General features: G+C 43.2%; 1 protein-coding gene across 4 annotated transcripts in view; it reads left to right on the top strand.

Moving 5' to 3' along the window:
- Nucleotides 1-25,208, top strand: part of Fdh (alcohol dehydrogenase class-3 Fdh) — a 72,528-nt gene that overhangs the window by 29,516 nt on the left and 17,804 nt on the right. For all 4 annotated transcript variants that reach the window (XM_050196344.3, XM_055063084.2, XM_055063083.2 and 1 more), the window contains 6 exons: nt 240-327; nt 1,229-1,361; nt 3,109-3,325; nt 11,030-11,160; nt 20,708-20,843; nt 23,397-23,535. In XM_050196344.3, coding sequence (XP_050052301.1) covers nt 240-327; nt 1,229-1,361; nt 3,109-3,325; nt 11,030-11,160; nt 20,708-20,843; nt 23,397-23,535 — 844 coding nt within the window. The remainder of the gene's footprint in view (nt 1-239; nt 328-1,228; nt 1,362-3,108; nt 3,326-11,029; nt 11,161-20,707; nt 20,844-23,396; nt 23,536-25,208) is intronic.

Here is a 25,208-nt window from a genome sequence, read left to right as displayed (position 1 = left end):
TTCAACTCTGTTTACTGGAGAATCCAAAGTGCTAGTATGTATTGCTGTTCAAAACAAGGCAGCTTGACAATATTTTGAAAACCATTTTATGTGCACTCTTACAATGACTAACACAGTTTACATTTCATGCCTAACAGGGTGGCTGGTGTAAGTAAAGAACTTGAGTTTGCCTTTCTTTCTGATTGCCTTGTTCGATTATCTAATTATTTTACCATGAATTTGTGCCTTGTACCTTCCAGGAGATCATGTTATTCCACTGTACATTCCCCAGTGCAAAGAGTGCAAGTTCTGCAAGCACCCCAAGACGAACTTGTGTTCCAAAATTCGGTGCGTTAATTTTGTTGTAAACTTGGCTTGTGAGGAAAATTTAGTTGCAGCCTTTGTATGTGTGAAAAACATTGTTCTGGCTCTTGCACTTAGCTGTAGTATAAGCTGTTATGAATTTCTATCTCTTGTGCATGTGAGAGCTTGTTATTGGTGGACCAGTGTAATGTGCAGTCTTCTCAGTCCGAGCTAGAGGAGTTGCAAACATGAGTGCCAGTACTTTTATTGTGATAGCAATTATATGGACACTCCAAGCGCATTTTCGTCATCGCCGTGATGTTCCATATGAAGTCCAAGGGCAATAACACCGTCGTCGCGCGTCGTATGCTGTATGTGCCAGGGAAAACATGTGAGGGAAGTTGATGATCGCAACTCAATCTGGTGCACGAAGGTGAGAGCGGAGAGCAAACACGCCATCTATTGTCGTGCGAAAGGCCATGGATGGATGGGAGGCAGGGGGGTGGCATTGTGCTCTGGCAGCAACTGTGCATTTCACGACCAGGCACAAGGGGAACTGATGATTGCGGCTCAATCTCACGCGCCATGTATGGAGGAAAGCGGGGAGGGCAGCGCAGGAGCGAGAGGGGGCAGCTTTGACTCCACCAACAAATGCACACGTTGCACAGTCACTCGCGCCATATCTTGAAAGGGATCTGCAGACGGCTTAATCTTAATTAATCTGTAGGCTGGTCTGTCTGTATCCCGGAACCTCTAAGCATTTTTTGTCTTTTTGCCTTTGTTCCTTGATATCAGTAAGTGTTAATGCAAAATACTGAGTACTACTGAGATCTTTTTCTTGAGCATGTTCCTACTTTCCAGATTTAGAAAAAAGCAATTCTTTTGACGTTTTTGCTCACAATGTTATTTTTCTCTTTCTCCTTCTTGTTCCATTTTGTTTCTCCAGAACAACTCAGGGCCGTGGTCTTATGCCTGATGGCACAACACGCTTTACATGCCAAGGAAAGAATGTCTACCACTTTATGGGCACCAGTACCTTTTCTGAGTACACTGTGGTGGCTGACATCTCCCTCTGCAAGGTGGGTTTCCCTGGCTGTCTGCAATTCTGTTTAGTCTTGTGCATCTGTACCCCTACTCTGTAACTCAGTGTTGCGACATAAAGCCAGTGGAAAAGGGGACACCCGATTTGCATAAATAACTGTCAGTTGTCTTTGTTTTTGCGCTGAAATGAAATCACAAAGGGGCAGGTAGAGTTTCAGCAAGAGACCTACTTATCACATTATTGTAAGTTAGGGCTGACATCACACTTCTGCAGTAATTATTACTTCGAATTCTAATTAGGTGTTCCCTTCCATATGGGCACTTTGTAGAAAAATTGTGCAGCAGCAGCAGAGCCATCCCCCCCCCCCCTTTTCTTTCAATCATAATTGTTGCTGAATTGTCACTTCCTTCACTGGGCAAGACTGAATGTTTTTGAATATTTGGAGGGTAGACAGCAATATTGGGCATTGTGACTGTCTGGTCCTACATTTATGTAAATGCAATCTCATCTGTTCCCCTTTCTTCTTTCCCCCCCTTTTCTTTCTTTCCTGGCTCAACAGAAGTAAACGACAGCATTAGCAACAGGATTCGAAAAACGGTAGGGCAGTGTCGGCTGCAATGCTGGCTGACAGTACCAAAATATGGCATAAAAATGCAAAGATAAGTTTATATTGTCATGTTGTAGAGATTGTGAAGAACAGAGTAGCGAAAACTGTGAATCACGAAAGTCTCTCTTTATTGTGTGAACATGTGTCCAAGAAAGATAAGTAACAGTCAAGCACAACGATAGCAGCGAGCACAGTCGGCAATTGCCAAAATCTGATCTCCGGGCCAAGCACGTCTGCTTTTATACTGGACACCCCAAATGCTTCAGCATAATTGCTAGTGCCCATGTGCTTTCCAGAAAGTACTATATGATTCGTGTCGTGCATACAATCTGATTACACAAATTTCAGTGAGAACATACACAACAGATAAAATCAATAACATTCAAGTAAGTTCTAAATTGGGCACGTCTTGCCACTGAGTGATAACATTAAGTTGTTAGCTGATGAAAGGCACTCCCTGGAAAAAGGCTAAGTAAGTGCACGTCACTACCATTGCAGAGTACACAATGTATTGCATTTTACCAGTGAAATTGCCCCCCCCCCCCCCCCCCTGGAAAAAAAAAATACAGATCACTGGTAGAAACATAAGAGTTAGTGTACTCTTGAGTAAAAAATTTCAGTTGAGGCTAAAACGTGGTCACGGTGTTTTATAGATGCATTCTAAATCCACATTTATGTGCCTGTGTGGCATGTGGAGGTTCCCTTTTCTTTTTAGCTTGTCTTTTGCATGAATGAAGTTGCTATGTAGGTGAGGTTAACTGCTCACAGGCAGTCTTAAATATGCAAATGTAGTAAAATGTTGTTTTGTTTAAATTCGCATTTCATTGCGCTCATTTAAATGCTTATAGAAAGGTATACTCAAATTTGAACTAACCAAACTGAAATTGTCTGGTGTCTTTTGTTGTCTTGCATTCATTCTGATATATTTTCAGTTCAAAGGTGGCACTGGTGTTTATGATGCCTGTCTTTCCTTTTCGTGTCCTTGCTTTTTACTTGGGTATTGCTTCGACAGAAGCGCTTCAATAAAAGAGCTTCACACACAAAATGTGTAGTCATATATCTAGCTCTTCGTAGGTGTCATGACATCGCGCAGTCCTATGATACATTGGTGCTAGAGTATATAATAAAAGGTAATTTTCTCTCTCTCTTTTTCCCTGCTGCATTTTGTGCATTAAAGATTGATCCTGCTGCACCTCTGGACAAGGTGTGCCTGCTGGGCTGTGCTGTGTCCACAGGATATGGTGCTGCCCTCAACATTGCTCGTATCACAAAGGATAGCACCGTAGCCATCTGGGGGCTGGGTGCAGTTGGCCTCTCGGTTGCCATGGGCGCCAAAGAACGTGGGGCCAAAACCATCATCGGGATAGATATCAATGAAGCAAAGTTTCCCAAAGGTAGGGACATAGGGAGCACTGTACTAGCCCTTCACATAATATGGCAGCGACACTTTTTGCAAGTTCTACATTATGAAAACTGGTGTTTAACCCTTTGAGGGTCAAGTTCTTTCGGCAAATGCAACCTCTCAAGGTCGAATTTTTTTATCGCAGATTTAGAATCTTCGGACAGACCCACTTAAAAAAAATTTACTGTCGCAATTTTTTGTAGAGTAACCATAAAGTTACAAAAAGAATTTTCCATAGGTGAACGTGCATTGTTCATTAATAAATACAGATGGGCTTCCACAAATACTTATAATGAGAATAAGAAAGTAGATACAATCTACACTCATTATAACAGACCCACGTACAACAGACTTTCGGATATAACGGATCATATTTCAGCCTTAGTTTGTTCTGCTTATTTTATTAATGCAATGAAGTTTGCTTTTAACGGACCGCACTACAATGGACTATCGGCTACAGCGGACGAAATTAGTGGCAATTTTTGTGAAAATTAGGCGTATAGAACGGACTTTTGCCTTGTTGACACGGTCTGGTAACTGACTTACGAGGGTCATCCGATGATCGCGGCTTAATATCTTGCGCGCGAGGGAGGAAAGCTGGGCAGAAGCACGTTGTCTTTCGCGCGTGAGACATGGGGAAAGCGAGGGAAAGGGGGAGTTCTACTTCGTTGGCTGCTGTTATCCACGTGGCCACCATAGCTTGAAAGCGACCTGCAATGTGGACAAAATGTGCGCCCGCGCCGTGTCTTGAAAGCGATCTACGTTGTGGACAAAGTGCGCCTAGTGCCGGCAGCTTTGTATGTGCTGTGCTTTCAACGTTTAATTCACATTGAAGCAAGAGAGAGCACGAAGGTCAATTCGCTTGTTGCTGCTGCCACGCTTACCTTGCTTAATTTACTATCGCAATCGATGCTTCACCTTTCGGGTGAAACTGCGACGTTTTGTTTGTTTACTTTGGAGGTTCGTCACTTACTCTTTGCAATAAAGTTGTCAGTCATCGCGACTAAAGTTTCAGAAGTGAGGCATCTTGGATATTACGGACTTTGGATAAAACTAATGTTCTTTGTTATATTATCAGGGTCCGTTGTAATGAGAGTTGACTGTACACTGATATAGATACAATATATACATTCTGATTTGGCACTTGGGTAGTAGTCCACATAAGAGGAATCTCTGCAAGAAAACTCTATGGTTGTGCGCCGTCAGAAAAACCAAATGAATCAGAAACTTTCAGTAATCCTTCGTTCTGCCACCAAGTCAGTTTTCGCGAGCCGAGTCTCAAGAAAAGAAACAAAGACATGGCAGCGTCATTTGTATATGGTGACATCATTTATATATACCAGCGCCCACCTGTGAACAGATGTAATCGCACCCCTCTGAGCAACAGACAAGCGAGTGTCTAGCGGTGACCCTTTGAGAGATTAGAAACCAGATAAACATCTGTTTTTAGGAGCGCAGTGAGCAGAAACAGCTCGTGAGACGAAACCAAAACTTATCGCTGCGCACCCTTGCACACACAGATGCGCAAGCAGTTGCTGAAACGTAACTGTAAAAAAGGCCGTGGAATGAAAGCCAAGAGACTACGAAGAAAAAAAGAATGATTGTGTCCACCAAGGGTGACAGCACTCACTGGGTAACAAATAGTTTAAGATTGACGTGCTTTTCAGACCTGCAGACAGCACTGTATATTTACGGCGTTGACCCTCAAAGTTTAAACAGCTTTTGCACTGGATGAGTCATGAAGATTGAAATGGCACTTATTTATGTGGATGACCAATGTGGCCCTAAATATTAAGGTTAGGAAAGTGCAAAGCATTTAGTATAAGGGGTAGAAGTGGTGCTTACAGTAGAACTTACAGTAGTGCTTACAGTTGAGAGAAAACGTACTAACCGGAAATGTATGATCTGAAGTCATAAAAAATTTGGCAGACTGCACTGTAGTTGACATCTACATAAGGCGAAGCGTTACATGAATCGTTGCAGCACGATACACCGACGTGTGCCGAACTGGTGGGGCCCAAGTGGCCTGAGGCTTCAGATTATACTCCAGCAACACCAGCTTCTTCGAGCGAGGCATTTTGGTGGGAAGTTTTGACGTGCCCACTTGGCGAGAATCATTGCGGCACAAGATGCCAACGCTCGTAGAGCTGGCGGGGTCTGAGCGGCCCGAGGTAGACTTCGTTGTTTTCCTATCGAGTAGTGTTCAAAGACAGTGACAGGAAACTGAAATGAACTCAAGCTAGTGGGTGACGCCGGAATATGATGCCGCCAGAAGACTCGCTTTGTCGCTTTCCCATAGAATAGTTGTCTTGGTGTTGGGAAACCGAAATGGAATCAAGCTCTTGGACCACACCAGAATACGGTGCCTCCAGAGCAAAACATGACGCTCGCTTTGCACCGCCTGCAGTAGGAAGCAACGTTGCATTTGGGTTATCACCTATTCAACATGTGCAGTGTGTTCCAGTGGCACTATGATAAACATTCTGTGAAATGGAAGGTGAACATGCTTATCATAACAGGGTCAGGGGTGATAGCTGTGAATGCGAGTGTGTGATGTACGACGACTTGGGAGATTTTCTGGTAAAGCGGTGCGTGCTCGCATTTTCACGTGCAATGGGCAGTTGAGTCCTGTGGGGAAATTGCCATGGCAGGTGCCTACTGATCTCGATCACACTTGCCTGGCGCCTTTTCTTGCTCAAATGGAACATAGCTACCAGAAAGTGTACCACGCTATCGCAGTTTGGTGAGGTACTGAACGTTGGTGTGGAACATATGTGTTTTCTGTTAACGTGTTAACTGGTAAAAACGAAAGCACAACTGTATTGGTTAATTTTTTAATACTCTCAACCGCGAACGTTGGTGCCGGGAAGTCGTACAAAATGGGATCGTATCAGTGAGGTTCTGCTCTGGATGTCCCACTATTCACCTTGGCCATTTTCATGAAGTGGAGAGTATGTACCCTTGCTACTAACTTCTGCCTCTTTGTGGCAGTATCCAAAAAGTTTAGAAGCAGCCTGTGTGTACTACTGCAGTATACAAGCAGCATGTGCATGCTTTTTTTATGGCGCGAGGGAAGGTATGGCCGAAAAGCATGCTTTTGGAAAGCTTCAAAGGCTATGCATTTCTCATATACAGTTATCCCAAATATCATGTACCAAGTAAAAAGAAGAAAAAAAGCGGAAGTCTTCTATGTGGATGAAACCAATTGCATGATCTTAGAAGCAACCTGTATATGTGTCATATTTTTTGTGTTGTCCCATAATTAATCAATTTGTAATGAATAATTTATTTGTTTATTTATTTATTGATACCTCAAATGACCCTGGTACAGGATTTTACATGAGGGGCGGTTTGTTACATTTGTGCGAGGTCTTTGATGAATGACTTGCAGCGGCTAGGACAACTTACTCCTTAATTATTGTAGTCATGGTAGACACGTCTACATTAAGCGTTAGAGTGACTTCGATAAGATAACTCTATATGACAGGCTATATTATATGTCGGTCTCCATTGGCGGTCTGTCCGGGCCAATGGAAACTGACCCTCTCGAGTGAAGCTAGCCTACCAGGACTCTTTGAGGAACTATCAGGCATTGTTTGGGATATCATTGGCCATATTAATGGGAGGGTAACAGTAGTCGTAATAAGGCTGAATAGGAGATATAGAATAAAGGTAGTACAAGCCTAAGCTCCAACATTCAGTCACGATGATGCAGTAGATCAGTTTTATGAAGATGTTGAATTTGCGATGAGAAAAATGCAAACTCAGTATACTGTAGTAATGGGAGACTTCAATGCAAAAGTGGGGGAAAAGCAGGCTGGTGAACAAGCAATTGGCAACTATGGCATCGATTCTAGGAACGCTAGAGGAGAGATGCTGGTAGAATTCGCGGAAAGGAATAAGCTGCGAATCATGAATACCTTCTTCAGGAAGCTTTGGAACAAAAAGAGCACCTGGAAAAGCCCTAATGGCGAAACAAGAAATAAAATTAATTTCATACTTTCTGCCGATCCCAGCATAATGCAGGATGTAGAAGTGTTAGGTAGGGTAAAGTGCAGTGATCATAGTTTATTGAGGGCTAGGATTCACCTCAATTTGAAGAGAGAAAGAGTAAAATTGGTCAAGGAGAAACAGACCAACCTAGACGCAGTAAGGGTAAAAGCAGACCAATTCAGGTTGGCAGCTGCAAACAAATATGCAGCCTTAGAGCAGAGAGATGATGACATAGAGGCAGGGAATGAAACCGTAACTAGGCTGGTTTTAGAAGCAGCGATTGAAGTGGGAGGTAAGGCACCAAGGAAACCAGTAGGCAAGCTCTCCTAAGTAACAAAGGACCTAATAAAGAAACGACAAAGAATGATAGTGTCCAGCTCAAGAGATAAAATAGAATTCGTGGAACTGTCAAAACTAATCAACAAGCAGAAAATAAAGGATATTCAAAATTGTAACGTGAGAAAGGCCGAGGAAGCAGTAAAAAATGGGACGCAGCCTGAAATTAATGAGAAGGAAACTTGGCATCGGACCAACCAAGGTGTATGCACTGAAAGATAAGCAGGGTAATATCATCAGCAATCTTGAAGGTATAGTAAAAGCAGAGGAAGAATTCTATACTGACCTGTACAGTACCCAAAGTAACCACGATACCTCCATTCGAAGTAGTAATGAACAGGTTACAGAAGCTCCTTCTATAACTAGCGATGAAGTTAGAAGGGCCTTGCAAGACATGAAACAGAAAAGTGGCAGGAGAAGATGGACCGCCAGTCGATTTAATCAAAGATGGAGGAGACATAATGCTTGAAAAGCTTGCGGCCCTTTATGTGAAATGTCTCACGACTTCAAGGGTTCCAGAAAACTGGAACAATGCCAACATTACACTAATCCACAAAAAGGGAAACGTTAAAGAATTGAAAAATTATAGGCCCATTAGCTTACTTCTAGTATTATATAAAATATTGAGCAAGATAATCTCCAATAGGACAAGGGCAACACTGGACTTTAGGCAACCAAGGGAACAGGCAGGTTTCTGGAAGGGATACTCTACAATGGATCACATCCGTGTCATCAATCAGGTAATCAATAAATCAGCCTCTCTATATGGCTTTCATAGCTTACGAAAAGGCATTTGATTCAGTAGAGATACCAGCAGTCATAGAGGCATTACGTAATCAAGGAGTACAGGACGGTTACATTAATATCTTCGAAAGTACCTACACAAATTCCACAGCTACCTTAATTCTCCACAAGGATAGGAAGATACCTATAAGGAAAGGGGTCAGACAAGGAGACATAATCTCTCTGATTCCATTCACTGCGTGCTTGGAAGAACTATTCAAGCTATTAAACTGGGAAGACTTAAGAGTAAGGATCAATGGCGAATATCTCGGCAACCTTCGATTTGCTGATGATATTGTTCTGTTCAGCAACACTGGGGATGGGTTACAACAGATGATTGAGGACCTTAACAGAGAGAGTGTGAAAGTGGGGTTTAAAATTAATATGCAGAAGACAAAGATAAGGATCAATAGCCGGACAAGGGAATGAGTTCAGGATTTCCAGTCAGCCTCCAAGTCTCTGAAGGAGTACGTTTACCTAGGTCAATTGCTCACAGGGGTCCCTGATCATAAGAATGAAATTTACAGAAGAATAAAAATGGATTGGAGCGCATTCGGCAGACATTGTCAGATCCTGACTGGAAGCTTATTATCATTAAAAAGAAAGGTGTACAATCAGTGCATTCTACCGGTACTGACATATGGGGCAGAAACTTGCAGTCTGACAAAGAAGCTCAAAAACAAGTTAAAGACCTTCATGATTATATTGCGCTTAGTGTTACACTGACGAACATAAGGAACAAGACGCCCCCCACCCCCGCCACATCGCCTTGCATATAAGTGTGTTCTTTAACAGTATTAAACAAGTTGGTAGTTTGCGCCATGTACATCTGCGTGTTGTTCCTTATGTTTGTCAGTGTACCACTAAGCGCAATACAATCATGAACGTCGACCAACTAGCCGCGTTCATTGCTTTACTAAAAGTTAAGGACGGCGCAAAGAGCAATGGAACGAAGAATGTTAGATGTAACGTTAAGAGACAGGAAGAGAGTGGTGTGAATCAGCGAGCAAACAGGGAAAGCAGATATTCTAATTGACATTAAGAGAAAGAAATGGAGCTGGGCAGGTCATGTAATGCGTAGGTTAGATAACCAATGGGCCGTTAGGGTTACAGAATTCATGCCAAGAGAAGGGCAGCGCAGTTGAGGATGGCAGAAGATTAGGTGGCTGATGAAATTAGGAAATTCGCAGGCGCTAGCTGCAATCGGTTGGCGCAGGACAGAGTTAATTGGAGATCGTAGGGAGAGGCCTTCGTCCTGCAGTGGACATAAAATAGGCTGATGATGATATTTTATGTGGCTCTTTTTTCCACATGTATAGAAATCACGCCACACACTTGAGCACTAGCCCAAAGGTGGTGTGTTTATATTTGTAAGCTTTGTAGGTGGAAAAGGTGCACTGCAAAAGATAGCGTTTCTCAAACAATTGAAATTGATGTTTTCGGAGTCACTCTAACTCATAATGTTGACATAACTGCTGTAGATTTAATATTTAAATAGTTGGTTAACAATTATTACAAATTAATTAATTAGGAAGGACAAAAAAATACCATACTCATGTAAGGGTCACACTTTCTTTTTTTTTTTCATAATTTTGACGAGGTGCGCCCTCTACACCAGTCCCATCTAAAGGCTGCTACTATATGGCTCTAGATACTGTATACCGATACTAGATGGCTAGAGCCATCTAGTAGTGGCACGTGGAAGTACGCAGTTCATGGCATCGGGGCACAGAATGCAATTGCTTCACTGCTGCAAATTTTTCTCCAAGTTTTTGGCTGCCAAGTTGGGGGTACGGCCCTTACACTAGTCTGTATAGTACCAGATGTTTCTTCAGGTTGCTAACATGCAATTCTTGTGATCCGTATAGAAAGCTTCCGTTTTTTTAATTACTTGGTGCATGATAGCTGGGACACCCTATCTAGTGCTGTGATGAGCTCCTGAGGCTAATAGATACACATAATGTATGGATATATTGGCATAATTATTAATCGTAGAAGTGGGGTATCGCAAATAGAGATTTTTATCACCAAAATCTTAAATTTCCATACCTGTAAGGAATGCACGTTTTCAAGCATTTTTTGATCAACACATATGGGGCAAAATGTGCGTGGCCTTTTCTGTTTCATTACTCTAGCACAAGAAAATTTAGCTTTAAAGTGATTTTATTTATTGTTGCTGCAGCTTGAAGAAAAGCAAAAGAAATAACAAAACAGTGGAGAAGCAAAAGATAGTAAACATTCGGTGTATCTATTCCATCTTATTGATGAATATGAAATAAATTTTTTCTGTCTTCAAATGAGATTCATTCACCGAAACATTCAATCATAGTTGTTGTATTTCACTGTTGCGCATTACACAATGAAGTTAACCTGAAATGTGGGATTGGATGTGCCCTACTGTCCCTTAATGTGCACTTGCAATTTTAAGTCTGTAAAGGATGTTGTAATAAAGTGGCCATAGGGTATTCATACAGCTGTTGAACTTAAGCATTGTGCTTTGGCCTCAGATATTAGAATAATGAGCTGAAATGCCAGTTATTCCCCAGTAATCCCAGAACATGCTGTATTTCTGGTTTTTCTGCAGCCATGGATTTTGGTTGCACGGAATGCATCAACCCAAATAAGTTGACTTTGCCCATTACCCAGCACCTGATTGAGAAGACAGATGGTGGTCTTGACTTCACCTTCGAGTGCATTGGCAATGTCGACATCATGGTGAGGGCTTTACTTGAGTTGTTGCAATAGCGCTGTTTGAGCATGGGGGGGGGCTCCATTTACCCATAGAAGTGCATTCTTTCTGGAGTTCTACAGAGATCAAGGTGGCGAAAGGTAATTCATTAGTTAAATGCTGAAGCTGGGGGGGTGGGCTAATGTTAACTAATCAGTTTGTGCTAGATCTTCAAGAGGTGCAAAATCATTACATACAAGACATTAGTTGAGCAGGTTCATAATTTCAAACATGACTATTCAGGCACATGCACCATATGCAGCACTCATATGATATTTTGTCAGTTATGGGCAGTTCATGCACCATCCTTTTTACCTTGTTTTACCAATTGGTCATTGAATATTGTGATCTCAGTTACTCAAACAAGACAGAACTACATCAGCACATCATTTTCAGTAGTGCTGGTACTAAGTGTTAACTGGAATGTCAACATACTTCTTTTGACTGGTGTAGGGGTAGGACTCCTGCACCAATTGCACCATTTTGAGACAAACGCAAATTCCTGCACCAAATTGCGCCAAACACAGAAAATTGACCGAAATTGTGCCACACGGTGCCAAAATGGCTTTAACATGTGTGCTCCAGCAGTGGCAGCGAACAGATTTGTTCTCCGAAAAAAGAATGCAGCTGTTCACATTATTCACACCGTGCAACGTCACATCCCACACAGTTACTCATAATTTTAACGCTTATAACATTGGACTTCTCTGTGCTTCTGGCAAATGATTGGCGCGTGCACGGTTACTCCCGGTTGTCGCTACTGTTGGGATGGCCAGGGCAGCTGTATTTAGAGGGTTCTAGAATACTCTTCAGTGGGTCCAAGGGAGTGGGCTGAGCGGCGTGGGGCTACCTAGCGGAGACACAAAACCACAAAAAGTAGGCTGAGGGCGCTGCGAGCGAACTAGATATTAGGTAGGCACTTGCTGCAGCGGGTTCAGCGAGCAGGCATGTCTCTCCCCAGGGCCGGTATCACATAAAACTATTCCAGTCTGTTTTTATGCACATATGGGCAAGGATTGAGCCATTTTGACATATCACAAATGGCAGATTTGGAATAAAAAGTCCGAGTTTCATACGAAACACGAAGCATTGATTGCAACAGAAAATTAGTAGACAGCTATATGAACTAAGGATAGTACCGTATGATGTGGAATATAGGTCGAGGCGAAATATAGGTCGACCCTCTTACATTGAAGCAAAGAAGTCAACATAAAAATTATAAGGCACAAAACTTCATTTTATTTAGTGGTGCCGCCAGACTCGTCACCTGCTCATTCGTTCGAGCTGTCTGAACTCTCGTCCGAAGACGACTGCTTTTCACTGGCTGCGTCCCACAACATGTCATCCTCGGTGCCATCCAAGGAGTTGCTAATGCAACACTTCTTGAATGCCCACACTACCATATCATCGGGCAGCGAGCGCCAAGCCCGCAACACCCATGTGGCCACAGTGGCGAGAGGCGGCCTGCGCAGCTGGCCCGTTGGGGTCGTCGCTGGCCATCCACTGATTATACTGTTCACGGACATGCTCTTTAAAGGGCTTGTTGAGCACAACGTCCAGTGGCTGAAGTGTTGACGTCATGCCTCCTGGAATGACGGCGAGCTCCATCCTCCTGTCGCAGAGTGCCTGCGTCACACCTGCGGTCAAGTGCCCGCGAAAGGCATCCCAGGCGAGCATGCTCGTCAGAAGTGTGCCGGGTCGCCGATTCCAGACGGTCTTGATCCAATTGAACATGAGGGCTTCGTCCATATAGCCCTTTTCATTCGCGCGAACGACAACACCCTGTGGGAAAGCCTCTTTCAGCAGCGTCTTCCTCTTGAAGATTATATATGGGGGCAGCTTTCTGCCGTCTGCAGTACACGCGAGCATCATCGTGAAGCGTGAATGCTCGTTCCCCATAGAAAGAAGCATGACTTCTCTTGCGCCGCATGCGCACACTGTGGTGGACGACGGCATGTCGAACCACACCGGCGTTTCATCAGCGTTGCCATCTGTCCCAACATGTAGCCATGCTGCTGCCGGAGACGGATAACATTGCGCAAACACGGTGGTGCGTCGTCTCCATCGGGCGGCCCGGCAGAACAACGAGCCTCGGAGATCGGAACAACAGCCTCCAAGCACCCTGTGCGTTTGCGCGTGAAGCCACATCAACATCAACATAATTTCGGCGCTGTGCCAGAGAGCGTTGTGGCATCGTGCAAGCAAGGACTCGCGTCATGCCGTAGCTCGGACAAAAAAAGACGCCAGGTGCTCAGCATAGAAGAAAAACTAGAAATTGTCCATGCTATCGAACGTGACACGAAGAAGTCGGCGCTGGCATGCGACAGGGATCTGCTGTTGACTACGGTGTGTGGCATTTGGAATGCGAAGAAGTTTCTCGGCAGCGTTGCTGCGACCGCAAAGAGATGTCGGCTACAAGGTTCGACTTTCCGCCGTTGTTGCCGAAGTGCCGACTAGCGACAGTGATGAGGACGACACGGAAAGTGACAGCGCGGGCGATTCAGGCTCGACAGTGGCAGAAGCTGCGCGTTACGTCAGCCTCATGAATGCAAGCGTCGCGACGAGAACAGCACCTGGCAATGAAAAAGGCACCCCGGGACTTCTGCGGCACAACCGCACGCGTGCACGGAGAATATGTAACGCCAACGAGGAATCTGCCATACGAGTGTTTGCCGAGAAGAGGGGGCTGGCTTAAAAGCTGGCTCGCAGCTTCAGCAAGTTTGAGGCTGCTTTCGTCGCTTCTAGGCTGCCGCGGCATTAAACGAAAATAACACTTTTGTCGCGCGAAGTGAATAAATACTGCATGTTTTTTCCCTCTTTCATCACTCTCTCTGAGTTCTGTGTTCCGTTTTTGACAGATAAGTGTGCGATCGCATGCTATTTCGGTTAACAGTAGTGCTTTTTAGTACGTAGTTTTTTCGAGCTCCAGCCAACTACGGTTTAACGAGGTTTCACTGTATCAAGTGACATGAATGCCCACATACAGGGTATAGATGGCTATGTCGACAACAACAACAGGAAGTCAATGCTTGCCCTTTGTGAGCAACATAACCTTGTTATCATGAATACATGGCCTAAGTGTGAAGGGCAGATCACGTGGGAAGTGGGAAAACGGCAATCAACCATTGATTACTGTCTGATGACAGAAGGAATTCATGATAAGTTGAGAGAAATGGTCATTGATGAAGAAGGGTATAGCAGCATAGGGAGTGACCATAAACGCATCATTTTGAAAATGGGATATATAGTTGAGAAAGAGAGAAAGGAGTACAAAATGGCCAGTCCAAATTTGAACGCTCAACAAATAACAAATATTGTCACTAGAGTCGAGGAAATACATGGCAAATGGCCAAGTAAAGAGTGGGAATACAGTGAGCTTCTAAGTGTAATAACGACAGAAATACGGAAAGAGAAACAACATGTTCATTGGAAAGGAAAAAAGAAACCGAAAAGCTGGTGGAACAGGGAGGTACAAGAAGCAATCGCTGAACGACAGAGAGCACATCCCGAGAGCACAGGCAGGCAAAGGAGGCGCAGTTACTGCAGGATGAAGTAGCCAGTAAATGGGAAATATACCGGGAGAAAAAGTTAGCTAGCTAGAAAGATAGCTAGACAAGAGCAAATGCACTCAGGAGCTGCCTAGGCTATCTAGCGCTAGTCCACAGCTATCATTATCATTTACTAACATCCGCAGCCTGCTTTCTAAACGTGATGAAGTGTGTTCTTTTTTGGATGATACTAGCAGCGATATTGTAGCACTGACAGAAACCTGGCTTCACAAAGATGTAATGGACAATGAAATTTTCCCTAACCAAAATAGCTATAACATATACAGGCGGGATCGTTTCGTTAAGAGAGGTGGCGGCGTCCTTATCGCCATCAAGAAAGCGCTTGCTTCATACCACGTACATAGTGACTCTTCTCTGGAAATAGTGTGTGCCGCCTGTGCAACGGCATCGGTCAAGGTATTGATTGGCGTGTGCTACCGACCGCCAGATTCTGATCTCTCCTTCATTACTAAACTTCATGCCAGTATTACTTCTGCCATCCAAACATGCCCAGCTGAATTCATTTACCTGGTTGGTGACTTTAACTTCCCGCACATTGACTGGCAGAATTTGTCATCCTCGTGTCGCACCTCAGCGGAGCTTATCAGACTTACTTTAGACTTCAATTTTTTTCAAGTGATAAATCAACCAAATCGCGGTTCTGACGTTTTAGATCTTCTCTTCTGCAGTGCACCTGAAATGATTAACGAAGTTCTGTACTTCGATGGTTTTAGTGACCACAAGCTTATTCATATAGAGCTTAATGTCCCATTAGCATTTCAAGGTACTACAACCAGGCAAATTCGCGATTATAATAGAGCCGATTATAAAGAAATGAATAATAGGCTTAATGACTTTTTCATTCAAGCGTTCTTGCCCTCATTTTCAGATAGGTCTGTTGAACACAACTGGGTGCTTTTTTAGAACATGATAAATAATCTGGTATACAAATATGTTCCCTTGATTTCTATCTCAAATGACAAATCTGAACCATGGTTTACAAAAGCTCTCCACCGTCATCGAAATCAAAAGAAACATCTCTACAAAAAGGCCAAACTCGTTTCCACACCATCGACTTGGGATAAATACAGTGTGTGCTTAAAATCTTATTGTTCTGCTGTTCGCGTTTCTAAGGATAAATATTTTTCTCACGACCTCCCCTCTCTTTTAAAATCCAATCCCAAAAAGTTTTGGCGTGTGATATCTCCCGACAGTGCTAGTAATCATATTTCACTGACCAATGATGACCATCTACCACTCTCTGATAGTGAATGCCCTCATGCATTTAACAGGTACTTTGCATCAGTATTCACAAGGGAGGATCATTCCAACATACCTGTTGTACCTGATCATGATTGGCAATATATGGCCCCTATTAATGTCACTGTTGAAGGTATCGCTCAACTCATTGATAACCTAAAGATTTCTGCAAGTGCTGGTGTTGACAACATTAACTCTAAACTATTAAAAAGCGCTGCATCAATTTCCAGTCAAATTCTTTGCCTCCTTTTCCAACAATCACTATCATCTGGCTTGCTCCCTACCGACTGGAAAATTGCCAAAATCGTCCCTGTGTTTAAAAGCGGAAACAGAAATTCACCCGAAAACTACCATCCAATTTCACTGACATGCATTTGCTGTAAATTACTCGAACACATTATCGCTTCTCACATTTACAGTCACCTCGAACATAATTCCTTCCTTTTTCCTGAACAGCACGGCTTCCGAAAAGGATTCTCTTGTGATACTCAACTGCTAGAATTCACGACTGATTTGCATTTTAACATGAACGCTTACCTACAAACTGACTGCATCTCTTTAGATTTTGCTAAAGCTTTTGACCGTGTTGCACATTCCCGTTTTCAAAATTATCTGCTATTTGCCTAGATTCTTTTACACTGTCATGGATTCGTAACTTTCTTTCTTTCCGCCAACAGTTCACAACAGTTAGCAATTTTACTTCATCACTCTGTGACGTAACTTCAGGTGTACCTCAATGCAGCGTTCTTGGCCCTTTATTGTTTCTCATATACATTAACAACCTGCCCGCTAACATATCTTCTCGTCTACGACTCTTTGCTGATGACTGCATCATTTACTGCTCCATTAATTCCATGGATGATCATCTCGCCCTCCAAAGTAACCTTAACCTAATTTCCAGTTGGTGTAATAAATGGCAAATGACACTTCACTCGAATAAATGCAAGGTTATCTCTTTCAGCCGCAAGCATACCAATTCTAACTTCTCGTATCTCATAGATAGCACGGTATTGTCTCAGGCATCATCATATAAGTATTTAGGTATTCACCTCATGCATAATCTCTCATGGGCCACGCATGTCAACACGATTTGTGCGAAAGCTTCAAGGACACTGGGATATCTGCGCAGGGACCTGCGGAATTCTCCTAACAATGTTCGAAAACTGGCCTATCTAACACTTGTGCGGCCACAGCTAGAATATGCAGCATCCATTTGGTCCCCGCATCAAAACTACAGTAAAACCTCGTTAAACCGTACCCGCTTAAACAGTAGTTTCGTTTTAAAAGTAGTAAAGTCAAATCCCCGACTCAGCGGCCATTGAAGATAATGTGTTTTTATCCGCATAAACCGTACCAGCTTATTGCGTACGCATCGGTTAAAACGTAGCGTTTCAACTTTTCGTCGCGCAAAGACGGCGGTGCGCCGTCTCCATCGGGCGGCCCGGCAGAACAACAAGCCTCAGAGATCAGAACAACGGCCTCCAAGTGCCCTGTGCGTTTGCGCGTGTAGCCGCATCAACATCATTTCGACGCCGTGCCAGAGAGCGTTATGGCATCATACAAGCGAGGACTCGCGTCATTCCGAAGCTCGGATAAAAAAGACGCCGGGTGCTCAGCATAGAAGAAAAAATTAGACATCGTCCGTGCTATCGAACGTGACATGAAAAGTCGGCGCTGGCACGCAACAGGGATCTGCTGTTGACTACAGTGTGTGGCATTTGGAATGCGAAGTTGCTCGGCAGCGCTGCTGCGACTGCGAAGGCACGTCGGCTACGAGGTTCGACTTTTCGCCATCGTTGCCTGTGTTGTTGCCGAAGTGTGGACTAGTGACAGTAATGAGGACGACACGGAAAGCGACAACACGGGCGATTCGGGCCCGACAGTGGCATAAGCTGCGCGTTACGTCAGCCTCATGAATGCAATCGTCGCACGAAAACAGGGGCGCGATAACGTAACTCAATTCCTAATGAAAAGTATTCCAAACTCCGGCACCCGGCAATGAAAAAGGCGCCCCCGGGACTTCTGTAGCACTACTGCGCACGTGCACGGAGAATACTTAACGCGAACGAGGAATCTGCCATGCGAGTGTTTGCAGAGAAGGGGGGGCTGGCTGAAAAGCTGGCACGCAGCTTCAGTAAGTTTAAGGCCGCTGTCGTCGTCGTGCTAGGCCGCCGCGGCATCGAACGAAAATAACATTTTTGTCACGCGAAGTGAATAAATACTGCATGTTTTTTCTCCCTTTCATTGCACTCTCTCTCAGTTCCGTTTTCGACAGGTAAGTGGGCGATCTCATGCTATTTCAGTTAAACAGTACTACCGTTTAGTACGTACTTTTTGCGAGCTCCGGCCAACTACGGTTTAACGAGGTTTCACTGTACTTAATAAACTTACTAGAATCCATACAAAATAGAGCCGCTCGCTTCATTACACGTAACTACAGTCCCCTTTCGAGCGTAACACAGATAGAACTTGATATCTCTCTTGAGCCATTACATATTCGTCGTTCAATCGCTCTTTTATGCTTATTTCATAAATATCGCCACTGCACCATGCAATCTGCGTTACCTGTAGAAGCGCCGTCACGCATTTCAAGCCGTTTACATAATCAGTACAGCATCAAGCGCATATATGGAAGAACACAAGCCTTCAATTCATCAGCCCTTCCACATGCTATCGTTCTTTGGAATGATCTACCCAATAATATTGCATCCATATGCAACCATCAATCATTCCATAATCAGCTGCGCGAATATTTTCAAGTGACATCGTGACGTTAAACCTTCTCTTGTATAAAATATCGCACTTTTTGGCTATTGTGTTTTTGTAAATCCCTGCTTTATTATTTCTTTTTCTTGAGTCATGTGTCATACATTGGTGCTATATTTGTACACTTCAATTATTTTTTGTACTTTGCTCTTATGTTTGTTGCTGCTTTTCTTGTACTAGCCCTGTGCAATGCTTTCCCTTTCCCTTTTTTGACCTGTATATTTTGCATTTCTTATAATATCCTTATTTGTCCCCCTTACTCGTTGGCCTCTGGGCCCTGTAAGGTATTGTGAATAAATAAAAAAAATAACAGTGAACAGACAGTGGCAATATAGGGCCAGGAAATACATCGGGTAAAAGAATATAAATACCTTGGTATATGGATAAACGAAGGCAATAGATATATCGAAACACAGGAAAAAATAAATGTAAAGGGGAAGAGAAATGCAGCCATAGTGAAGCACAGAGTGCTATGGGGATACTATAGGTACGAGGTGCTCCGGGGTATGTGGAAAGGTGTAATGGTTCCGGGACTTACTTTTGGAAATGCGGTTGTTTGCTTGAAATCAGAGGTGCAATCAGGACTCAATGGTAACCATAAAGGTCAGTGGGATGCCTCACATTGGGCACTCATGGGAAGACTACAAATGAAGCTGTGCAGGGTGACATGGGCTGGACTAGTTTTGAAGTGAGCTTTCGCTCACAGTAAAATTGATTATGAAGAACGGCTGAGGAATATGAAAGAAAGTAAATAAGCTGGAAGAGTGTTGAGGTATCTGTAGAGGAAAAACATTGATTCACAGGGGAGGAAAAGAACTAGGAAGCTTACCAGCAAGTAGGCGGCCTGTACGGTGGTCAACGCAGCAACAAAGAGCGTCAAGTGGAAAGTCAGTGGCAGAAATAATCTCATGGGTGGCGGCAATGGAAAAGAAACCGGCCATGAGAAACTACTTAAGAGGAAAGAATGAAATCAGGAAAGAAACAATTTATGATAACTCAAAAGGAAGCTCTACTTTTTGAAGCGAGATCAAGATGCCATAGAACACGCACCTATAAAGCGAGATATAAGAAGGAAGAAGAAGCACGTGCTTGCTGCAATAAAGCTAGGGAAAGGTCTTCCGCATAAAAAAATTGGTAATCAGGGCTTCAAGATTGTCTGTTCAGATACCTGCTTCTGAGTGCTCTACATAATCACCAACCCATACGTGCCAACTCCCAAATTTTTTTTTAAGTTTCAAATTTGGGCTTGTATTGCAATTTTACAAATGTTGTGTTGAATTTTAGAAAGAAAAATGCTTTTGCAAAAAAAGTTACATTCATCCATTCCTGAACCTTCCTATGGAAGTCGTTCTAATGGCGAAAGAATGCGAGAGTGGTACTTGCCTCGATCAAGTTTTATACAGATGAGTTCCTGAAGCAAGCGAAGCTGCAACACCACAAAGTCTTATGAAAATGTCACTGTGATATAAAAATGTGTTGTCTGTCAATGTTTGCTCTGCCAAGTTTATTGGTCCTGCTGCGCTGTGTCTAAAGGTAAATCATCTACAAAGGCATATGTATCTCCGATAGGGCGTGTGCTCAGGGCAAGGTATTTTTTTTTAATGCATGCTATTTCCTGCCACCCCTTCTCTTCTTTTTACTTCGATGTTGCGTCTGTGGGATTTTATAAATCTTGAGGTTCATTGGTTGGCAGGTATGCCAAGTGCTTCAACTAATGGAAATTACAAATTTTTGAAGTGCTTTTGTGTGTACCAATGAGGTAAAATGTAAATTGTCCGTACAGCTATACTTTTACTGGTGAATGGATTGGTCAGTGTAGGCATTTTGTCAAGTTTCCTTTTCTCTCTCTCTCTCTCTCTCTCTTTCTGCACTGTGATTACTAGTGTATTTTGCAGTGTCAGTAGCAGTGAAACCAGTAGCTGCATTGCAACAACTGTGTGAATTACTTTCTGCTTCTCAGAGGGTTGCCCTTGAATCGTGCCACAAGGGCTGGGGCGAGTCAATTATATTAGGGGTGGCAGCAGCTGGAAAGGAGATATCAACAAGACCATTCCAGCTGGTCACTGGCCGTGTATGGCGTGGCTGCGCTTTTGGAGGTATGCTTGCATGTTCTGACTACTCACCTACTAAACACAATATTTTTTGGGCTTTTCAACCTTTTTAGTGCTAACCATTAATAAAATACAAAGAGGGAATGTAAACAAGCCCAAGTGGTGCTTGGTGGCTACAAACAGTACATAGTACATAGTACTGAGGTACATAAACCTCAGTGCTGCCATTGGAACTGCAGATTAATAAATGTGCATACTAGTCCCCTGCAAGAGTTTTTCATACTCTAGTGTGCTACCGCAGACATCCTCAATTGTGGTCATTTGGGGGGGGGGGGGGGGGGGGTGTCTTAGGAACCGCTCTAGGGGTGCACCGTAAGCAGTGTTGGTAACTGTTTTTTATAAAACACTTGCCAGGTCATGGCCTAATAGACACTCTTTTTTTTATCGTAAAGGTGCAAAGGGATGTGACGATGACTTGCTCAGAATTTTTCTTCTTTTTTATGTTGTTCCTAGATGTGTTCCTCATAATTCTTTGAACTGTAGCTTTAAATTACCTCCTGCAATGGCAAGTCAATGGTTGGAATGTGAAAAGAGAAAACACCCAATTTTCTAGAACTACCAATATGAGATCTCAAGTTCATGCTTTGCATAGGAAAGCAGCTTTAATGCATCCAGGTGGCTTACTAATGAGCTCTTCGGTATGCCTTTAGAAGTAGCAACAAATGTAGGTGCGTATGTCCTCTCTGGGATGAAATAGGAGCAAGGTATTGAGCTCAGCCAAAGTCCCTTGAGAAACTTTAGCAGGGCAATTTACTGGCTGTTTGAGTAACTAAACAAGTCGCTAAGACTCCAAAAAGGTGAAGTTGTAGTTAAGGTGACAAACACTCACTAAATTTAGCGATGTTCTTGCTAAGTTACCAAACTAGCCATGAATTAGCGTAGTCTCTTGTATGAGTCAGCAGCCTGTTGAGGTACTAGTATTTACAGCAACCTATCTATGTGAAGTTGCATTCTTCTCATTGATTTATATCAAACATGAAGCATGAAACTTTGTTGGTTTTGAAACTAGAGTTGCAACTTTGACTCATTGCACTGAAATGTGATATCAGCAGACTTGTTTGTGCCTTGCAATGTCTCTCATTTATTTAAAATGCTGTAGTATAAATCATCCAAAATGTAACCTTTGCGGATTGAAATGAGGCATGTATTTAGTTGTGGTACTGGCATGACATATAGTTCTCTTGGGTGTTCTTTCTATCTCTCTCTTTTAATGAACTGCTAGTAATCAAAGGGGGGGGGGGGGGGGGAATACTTTTCTGCTCTAAAATTTTCCTTTATAACTATGATCGTTCTGTAGAGTAACTCATCATACGAAAACAGTTCAAGGGCATTCATTAGGCTTCTGTAAGGGTTGCTAGTTCTGTCAGCAATCGCACATTCGTAGCACGTGTTTAAAGCAGTAATGTGTTTACATTGCCTTTATTTTTACAAAGGTTGTGGTATTCTGTTGCTTTGTGTGCTGGTAATGCTCACTTCCTTTTCCTTTTGCTAATCAGCATAAATTTAAACACAAGAAGGCTGATCAGAACACCTCATTCATATATGTAATGTGATAAGAGGGCAACGTGCAGTCACTCCGTATTCAGTTTCTGAGGATGGTGTAAACCCAAATGTGCATCTTTGAGCCTGTATTAAGCCACTGTTAAAAATGCAGGTGAACTTCAGATGCAACAATGAATTCTAGTTGCTTTCGACTTGCATTCGAATTTATTCTGATAGTATCTTGCCATCCATCCTGAGGCACTGTTAGGCAGGCTTCCATACTTATGACGTTGAACTGTGGAAAAAGGACATTTGGTGCCCAGAAGAGACAGCATAGATTGTTTTGCAATACAAATGTGTCATGCATGAAAAGTCATAGTTGCACACCTTCAAAAGCTTTGTTCTACAGACATTCTGCTTCCTGTTAAGGTATCATATACACCCGCCATTGTCGCTTAGTGCCTATGGCGTTGCGCTGCTGAGCTTGATTACGGGTTCGATCCCGGCTGCAGCAGCTGCATTTCGATGGCGGCGAAGTGCTAGAACGCTTGTATATACCTAAGATTTCGGTGCACGTTAAAGAACTCCAGATTTTCAAAATTAATCCGGAGTACCCTCACTATGGTGCACCTTATATTCAGATTGTGGTTCCTGCTCATAAATTCCCAGAATTTAATTTTAAGGGAGGTATGCTGTGTTGGTGGGACTGGAGAGGGGGCACACAATGAGATACGTGTTGAGCACTCATTGCAGGCTTTATTTGTAGTTCTAAGAAGAATGAAGGGGGATTTGGCTGAGTGCACCATCTAGCCACAGCTGGGACCTCAACGCTAACCAGCAGCGGGGATGAGTAATGGGGCGAAAAGTGGGCAGCATGGCATGCTTTGGGGAGGGAAAATATAGTGAGGAGAAAAGAAATAAATAGAAGGGGACTATTTACAGTATCTACAAAATGATGCAGGAAGTTCCATGTTTGCAGTGGCTGCCTGTGCCCCATGCAGATATTTTTCCATGATGTTATACAGGTGGTAACTGGCTCTTTCATTGCCTCTGCAGGATGGAAGAGTGTTGACCAGGTTCCTGAGTTGGTGGACCGGTACTTGAAGAAGGTGATAAAGCTGGATGAATTTGTGAGCTACACAATGCCACTGGAGAAGATCAACGATGCCTTCAAGCTTATGCACGATGGCCTTGCGTGAGTGCCAAACTTGTTTACGCATTGGGATGCAGGGCTTGGCATACACTGGTTTGCTCATTTGTCTGTGAACACTGAAACACTGTATTTATGAAAATATAAGGTGAGGTTCTTTCCCAAAATATTTATTCACCTCCAGCCTTATATACGAGGTTGATGGGCTCAGTTACATTTTCCGTGTGGCAGCAGCAGCAGTGCTGCACTTCTGACAGTCTAGTTCTAACTTAATCCAATATGTATGGAATACCTTTCATCATTGTCATCGAGCCACTGAGAGGAAATGCCATTTCAAGAGTTGGCAGAGAGCTGTTGTGGAATGGGTGCCAGAAAGTAGTGTCTATTTGGAGGTGTTTTAAAGCGAAGCTTCCTTTGCCTCTGCCTTTGACTTTTCCGTTGCTGTGGCTGCTGGTGTCTTGCAAGCCGTATATACCGTATTTACTTGCATAATGATCGTACTCACGTAATGATCGCACCCCTGAATTTTGTCATCGAAATTCTATTCATTTTTTTTTTTCTTGCGTAATGATCGCATCCTGAACTTGCCGCAGCGATATGTCATGTGCCAAGTCTAGCTGATGATACTCGTGCTTACCATCTGTCGAATGCTATGCGAACGACTCGTCAAGACTTGCCAAGTGGTCTGCACGCACCAAACAGATTCTTATGTAGATGCCCCATTTCATTCCTTTCATCACTTTCTGCACTTCCAAGAAGAAAAAAATAGTCAACCAAACTTGTTTTGCCTTTATTATTTGTAGGCTTTATAATGTTTGTGGTCAACAGCAACAGCAACAAAAAAAAGCACCTTTCGATTCCTCTCGTCTGTACTCGTGGGCACGCAACAAATCGCAAGTGGCAACAACAGTAGCCACATTTACATTGATACGTTAAGAGTGTACCCTATTCATACACCGGCGCTTGTAACACAGCTAAGATATTTGCCCACCCTTAGCGGAAGCATGCCGCATTAGGATTTTAGTGAAGACAAATGCCGCAGTTTTCGCAGCATGCCCACCACGTGTTTCTTTGTCACTGGCAGCTGAGCATGCCCATCTCTGTTTCTGTCCCCTCAAAGTGGACATAGCTACATTGTTGCCGTAAACTTGCTGATATTAAAGATATTATTCATTACTGATACGGAAGAAGCTGTTTCAGTGCACATAATGTACTCGCGAGAAGAAAAAAAATCTAATTCGCCGTGTTCGGCTTGCTCCGTTGGCTGCCATTTTTGTTTTGATGTCCCGCACTGTTATAGCGGCAGCCACTTGTTTGTTGACCTGTTGTCATCCCGCAGCAAACATTGGATGAAAAAAAAAATTTTTTTCGGAAAATTTACTCCATGTAATTATCGAACCCATAAATTTACAACAATTTTATTTTTTAAGTGCGATAATTATGCGAGTAAATACGATACATAGAAGGAGCGTGGCAGAGAGGAAAGGGACGTGAGAAACTCGTTTGGACCTTTCCATTGTGTTGCATGTGCACAATGCCCTCTGGAGCTCCGTGGGCATCGTCACATTAGACTTTTAACAACTATAATTATCCATGACCCCCTCCGCAAAAGCATTGCAGAAGCTGTAGCGCTTACCATTGTACAAATGTGTAAGTCCTGAGGAGAGGTAAATAGATTGGTAGAGAGGGGGCAGGGAGAAGAGAGAGAGAATGGATAA

This window comes from Dermacentor andersoni, chromosome 1 (genome assembly GCF_023375885.2).
Source record: "Dermacentor andersoni chromosome 1, qqDerAnde1_hic_scaffold, whole genome shotgun sequence".
Taxonomy (NCBI): domain Eukaryota; kingdom Metazoa; phylum Arthropoda; class Arachnida; order Ixodida; family Ixodidae; genus Dermacentor; species Dermacentor andersoni.
This window is presented reverse-complemented; position numbering and strand designations above follow the sequence as displayed.